This window comes from Musa acuminata, chromosome BXJ3-9 (assembly GCF_036884655.1).
Source record: "Musa acuminata AAA Group cultivar baxijiao chromosome BXJ3-9, Cavendish_Baxijiao_AAA, whole genome shotgun sequence".
NCBI lineage: Eukaryota > Viridiplantae > Streptophyta > Magnoliopsida > Zingiberales > Musaceae > Musa > Musa acuminata.
In genome coordinates this window covers 39,712,643-39,718,532 of record NC_088357.1, presented here as the reverse complement: position 1 = coordinate 39,718,532, position 5,890 = coordinate 39,712,643, and the positions used below count along the sequence as shown (strand labels likewise).

General features: G+C 44.6%; 2 protein-coding genes across 2 annotated transcripts; one reads left to right on the top strand and one right to left on the bottom strand.

Annotated features, from left to right (window-relative positions):
- The first annotated feature begins 485 nt into the window (after window positions 1–485).
- On the top strand, window positions 486–2,105 carry LOC135648399 (E3 ubiquitin-protein ligase BOI-like). The gene is made up of 4 exons (XM_065166057.1): window positions 486–671; window positions 847–914; window positions 1,002–1,327; window positions 1,429–2,105. Exons 1-4 carry the CDS (start codon window positions 625–627, stop codon window positions 1,942–1,944), a joined length of 957 nt encoding a protein of 318 aa, XP_065022129.1. The 5' UTR covers window positions 486–624; the 3' UTR covers window positions 1,945–2,105.
- A 694-nt stretch (window positions 2,106–2,799) lies between these two features.
- On the bottom strand, window positions 2,800–4,145 carry LOC135650136 (uncharacterized). Its single transcript, XM_065169298.1, has one exon. The coding sequence runs from the start codon at window positions 4,012–4,014 to the stop codon at window positions 3,028–3,030; it is 987 nt and encodes a 328-aa protein (XP_065025370.1). The 5' UTR covers window positions 4,015–4,145; the 3' UTR covers window positions 2,800–3,027.
- Between the last annotated feature and the right edge of the window lie 1,745 nt (window positions 4,146–5,890).

The window sequence follows — 5,890 nt, the reverse complement described above, 5'->3', positions numbered from 1 at the left end:
TCTAATTGTTTTTTATTTTGATCCAACTGGCATTATTATAAGCAAATTTAAGGTCCTTATTTTGACATTATTCAATAAAACTATCTGTCCAATGCGATTAGGCAGACAAGATTCAGTAATCAGCAAGTGTTTTTTGACAAATAAAAAGACCGCTGGCACCATCAAATAACCTTAATTTTGCAAACATTGATGCAATACTATCCACTTTAATCACAACGTGATGATGATTTTATATTTTAATTAATTTGGATAACATAGCAAGGATAATTTGGTAAAGGAGAAAAAAATGTATACTTGCCGTATGAATCCAGGTTTTGGAAAATTAGAAAAGGAAACCTGGGAAAAACAGTAAGAAGAAAAAGGATAGTAAGTAACCAATTTCCACGTATTTATAAGTGAAGCATACATCCATATCTTTTCCCCTACTAATTTATGCCTTATAGTAAACCATCAAGACTGTATCTTTAACCACGGTGTTGGAAAGTATTGATTTGGTTGACGAAACTGGCACTTGGACGCGTCAATTTATGCGCGTAAACCCCCACGAGTACGTGTTGTGAGTTCATGCGAAGAGACAGCAATTAGATTGCATCTCTCGTGTCTGTGTCGTTTAGTGTATCGGCAATGACAGTTCGAGCGAAGCGGCCATCCGTTGTTCGGAATCAGAACATGTGATCCATCTTTCTACTGTTTCTGCGCTAAAAATTTGATTTTTTTTCCCCCTTTTTGTCGTAATTTTTACAGGTTTCTTCTCGAAATGTTGGCCTTTCGATGAACGAAATTTCGTGTGTTCCGTGTCAAAGTTTTCATCTTTTGATGCGTTTGTGAACTGAGAATCGCATGCAGAGGGCAGCAACAGCGGAGCGTCGACCCTCCTCCGGTGCCGCCGCCAGTGTTGGTCAGGAATCAAACCGGTAAGTCCAACTCTGCTGCTTTGGATATACGTCTCTTGAAACCTCGGGTTCTGATCGGTGAGACGACGGTGGCGGCTGTGGCTGCAGCGAGCCAGACACCACGCAAGCGGATGAGGAAGGAGCCGGCAGCGGCAGCGACCACCGCAGCAGCAGCGCAGGTTAACGCTACTGCAACTAGCAACAACCCAGGATACGGCTACTCATCAGCGCCGATGATGATGAGCTGTCCTCTCCAGCTTCCGCCGAGGCCCCCTTCCCTCTCCACCGGCTTCAAACTCTTCGGAGAGCAAAACCAGCACCAGGTCTTCAACCACTTCAGCCCCCTTCCTCCATCGTCATCCCAAGACTTCGAAGAAATCGCAGCTATCGTTAAGAAATACGAAGGAGAGGTCCAAGGATTTCTCCGCGCTCAGGTTCTCTCTCTCTCTCTCTCTCTCTCTCTCTCCGTGTTATGTGTAACTTTCTGTTCGCAGAACAAGGAGCAGTGATGGGCTTAGTTGGATCTTTTGCGCAGGCAGATCAATTTCGTCGGACGCTGTTGGAGAAGTGGCGAAGGCACTGCCAGATTCTCCTGTGCGCGGCGGAGGTGGAGGCGACTCGAAGGATTCGGGAAAAGGAAGCGGAGGCAGAGCAGGCACTGCGACGGTGCGCGCAGCTCCGGGAGCAGCTCGCGCACGTGAAGGTGGAGTCCATAGCGTGGCAGGCCAAAGCCCTGGAGGCCCAACACAACGCCAACATCCTCCGCTCCCAGCTGGAGCGGGAGACGGCGACCCCGCCGGAGCGAACGGGCGAGAGCGCCGGAGATGGCGGCGGCCTCGCCATGGTCGACGACGCCCAGTCGTCTAACGTCCCGTCCTGCACGGGATCCCACGGTTCGTGCCGCGTGTGCCTGTGGCGGAGCACCACCGTGGCGGTGCTGCCCTGTGGTCACCTCTGCCTCTGCGCCGACTGCGCCGCCGCAGGCGTCGCCCCGGCGTGCCCGTCGTGCGGCCAACTCGGTAGCGGAATTTTTCACGTCGTCTTCTGCTAATCTCGCTGACGAATTAAGTTACTGAGGATATACTAATTTATTGACGCAAAAGTAGCTGAATATGAGCTCGATGACTTATATTATTTTAGTTGTACTTGTGAGATGTTTATGAAAGATAATTAATACATGAGGATTATCGAAATGCTTAATCCGCCAATCAACCTGGATCATGTTCTAATTATATCCCAGTCTTATATTGCTTTGCATTTATAAAAGAGTAATATGGGACAACATGAAATCGGATCCAACCGGGTCCGGTTTGCTCGAATTCCAAATACCCAGAAAACCGAACCGGAGTTAAGATTATATAATATGAATTATTATTATTATTTTTGATTTAAAGGTGACCGATATATTGTGGATAGATATGAATCTGGAATCATCACATAGTGCAGCCTCAATAATATTGCTGCCATCATAGGCCCCACTAAGAGCATTGGTGTGATATTTAGGCTTGTCAGCTCGCTTATAATTGTTCTTTATTTATCAAGTCACAAATTAACACCCCACCCTTGAGAGGTTCAAGTAACTTTATGTTATTTTAAGCTAATTTACATCACGTTCTGTTCTTGTTCGATTATAACAATTAAATTAGTTTAGGGCGTGATCTTTATTATAGAATTCGATCCAAAGATATTCAAAAATGTCCATACATCATTTAATTTTGATGGAGAGTTCCACTTGTCTATTGCTCTATCAATCATCACACTGCATTATTGAGGTGGGGTTGGATGACGCAATGATCCAAATGACAACCCGTCGGTGGTTGCCAATAAAGACTCAAGGATAACAAACTCCCACCATCACATATAATAATAATAATTATTATTAAAATACTAATATGACACGTTAAAATAAATTTTAATAACTTAAAATATAGATGAATAACTTTAATACAATCGTGAACGTAAATTTTTGTTAATGATGTTGACAATGCTTAACCATTAACATAAAACATCTTGATTATACAGATTTAATATCACCAACTATAATCCTCCCCAACATCTTGAGAAAATATGCAGGAAATTAAGACATGCATTTATAACGTAATCGGATAAGGTGAGTAGAGTACGTAAACCCTCTTCAGCTTATGCCTTGGCCTTCTACCCTCGCTTGGGTCATCCCTGCACACGCATCCACGAAATCCTCATCGATGAAGTCGGTCGAGAAGACTTGCAGCCGATCTGCGAACCCTTGCGCGAAGGTCTGCGCGATGAACAGCCGCGCGAACGGCCGGATTTCGTTGTCCACCATCTTGACCACCGGATTTTCGGGCTTGGGCGTCACGGTGTGCTCCACCCGGTAGAAGTACTTCCTCGCGGCCGACGGCGGCTGCTCGCCCAAGTGCTTCATGTTGCTGTCGAACTTGGTCTTCGGCAGGTCGGTGTCGATCCAGTTGTCCCTGAGGTAACCTGCGCTCCACAGCGGGCTCCCGGCGGCGGGCGCCGGAGAGTTCCTCGGCTTCCACACGCATATGATTCGCTTGGGCAGCACCTCGGCCACCGTCTTGCCGAACACAGCGTCGTCATGGTGTATCAGCAGGTCGCCGAGCTGATCCACGAGGTACTTGTCGAACTCCGGCGGGTCTTCGTGGCCGTACTCGGTGCGGATCTCGAGGATGACGATCTCAGACTCGGCCTCGGAGAGGAAGCGCTTGACGCCGTCGAGGACGACGTCAACGCTGTACGACCGGAGGATGCCGTGGCAGATGTGTCGTCCCTTCTCAACGCGCACGTCGAGGACGCGGGTGCCAAGGACGAGCTGGTCGTAGATGGAGCGGGTCTGGCACTCCGCGAAGGGGCGGGTGACCAGCGGGACGCCGATGTCATTGGTGGCGGAGTCGTGGGTGCCGGGCCAGACGATCTGGTTGATCCTGAGCCGGTCGGGGCCGAGCTCCGACATCCAGGTCTTGCGGTCGGCAGGGTGGAAGTCCGAGCCAGGGAAGTGATCGCCGGAGGAAGCGAGGAGGTTAGCGAGAGCCTCCTTCTCGGTGCTGATGTCCTTGCGGTGGTCAACAAAGTTGGAGATGTCCTTGCGGTGGTCGAGGACTTTGGAGATATTGAAGTGCATGGTGGAGACGGAGGACGGGGTCGGTGGAAAGAGGCAAGAACGACAATCTTACAGGGAATGCTCTCTCTCTCTCTATCTCTCTGTGTATATATTTACATGTATGAGTTTAGCAGGTGTGTATGGGGAGGAAGATGGAGGTTGAAACGTTGTTTTCTATGTGTTTGTTTGGTGATTTGTGGATGACTTTGTAATAAAATATTAATGCTGATATCATGTGGTCCGTATTGTTTGTGATTTAGTAGCTACTCTCTCTGCGGCCATATCTGCTAGTGTCTTTTATTGATTGATTGATGGAGAAGCCAACAAGCGTCGCCACGCATATTTAACTTCACAGATAACGCACGTAAAACATGAATTCGGAGATGATTCGATTATAATTATCACCTTATAGAGAGTTCAATAATAAGGAAAAAATCATATATCTGCTCCTTTTTAATCAAAACACTCTTACGATATTAATATATTTCATCTACCAGCAATTATTCACCATTAACAAGAAAATAAAATGACGACAAATATTAGAACAAAGCAGCATTAACACCAAAAAAATGTAAATTAGTAGGCTTGACACAGAATTATGAAAGAAGATGAAGAAAAGTAAGATAAATGAATCTAGCGGTGAACATCAGTCAAAAAGTTACAAGGATCAGAAACCGGTGTGCGTTAATCTCCACGTTTCACACCAATGTGAACTCCCTCAAGCGGAGCGACGGCGCGATGATTCAAAAACCATGACACATTCAAAGATCCAACGGCTTATATAAAATGGCCGATTGCCACCCAACTCTAAGTAGCTTTCTCGGAGCTCCCGGTCGCCGGTGGAGAGCTCCTCCGCCACTAAGGATCAACGAAGAGACTTGCAAGTAGGAATTGCACCCTGCATGCCTTGCAGACCACAGGGAAGACAGTAGAAACAAGAAATAGGTTTAGGTTGTCAAAAGAATTTATTGATTGAGGTAAAGAGTATTTATATAGATATTGAGGAAAAGATTTTTCTCAATCAATCATCAAATTATATAACGAAATTAGTTATTAACATCATCAAATAATAGATGATTGATTTCTTCAATTATGATCTTCTGTCTTGATCTTCTATCATGCTCCTATAAAATTGAGCTTCCATGTCAATCTTTAAAGTTCAATCTTGGACTGATATAATTAAAGTATTTTAGGGGCGAAAAGTTTTGTGAGAGAATCTGTTAGTTGATCAGCAATATGTACGTAAGAAACCCATAGTTAATAACTGATAATTTGATCTCTAACAAAATTAAAGTCGATAGCAATGTGTTTCATGCATGAGTGAAATACTAGATTGACACATAAGTATGTGACATTAACATTATCATAGTATATTATAAAGGTAGATTTGGAGTTGATGTCAAGTTCTTATAGTAGATTGGTGACCCAATTGAGTTCTATAGTGGTGGTAGCAATGGCTTGATATTCAACTTTAATAATGGACTTTGCCATTGTTTTATGTTTTTTAAAAATCCAACTGATTGGATTTGCTCAAAGAAAGACAATATAGGCTAACGTAGATATTCTATCATCAATGTTGCCTGCCAAATCAGCATCGATGAAAGCTTGGAGATGAAGTGATGAGTGTTTATAAAGAAGAAATACATGATTGAGAGCCTTTTAGATGTTAGGATCAAGAGCACTAAGGGAGATGGGGGGTGGGTGAATTAGTGCAGCAGAAAACTTTCATCAGTTAAAAAGACTTTCGTACGAAAACCATTTCGGAAAGAACTTTAACTTAAGAGCAAACAGAAGTATAGATGATGCAAAGCAATGGAGGCAGTTTGTGGTTAAGATAAAGAGCAGAATGTAAATGCAAATCGAGATTTAGAGTGGTTCGGTCAATCTTGACCTACAT

Bases quoted from the DNA above. Each gene is read 5' to 3' on its own strand.
- LOC135648399 (XM_065166057.1), top strand. From the start codon at position 625: ATGACAGTTCGAGCGAAGCGGCCATCCGTTGTTCGGAATCAGAACAT. The intron at 915-1,001 runs GTAAGTCCAACT...CTGTGGCTGCAG, and splicing joins GTTGGTCAGGAATCAAACCG to CGAGCCAGACACCACGCAAG. The intron at 1,328-1,428 runs GTTCTCTCTCTC...TCTTTTGCGCAG, and splicing joins AAGGATTTCTCCGCGCTCAG to GCAGATCAATTTCGTCGGAC.
- LOC135650136 (XM_065169298.1), bottom strand. From the start codon at position 4,014: ATGCACTTCAATATCTCCAAAGTCCTCGACCACCGCAAGGACATCTCC.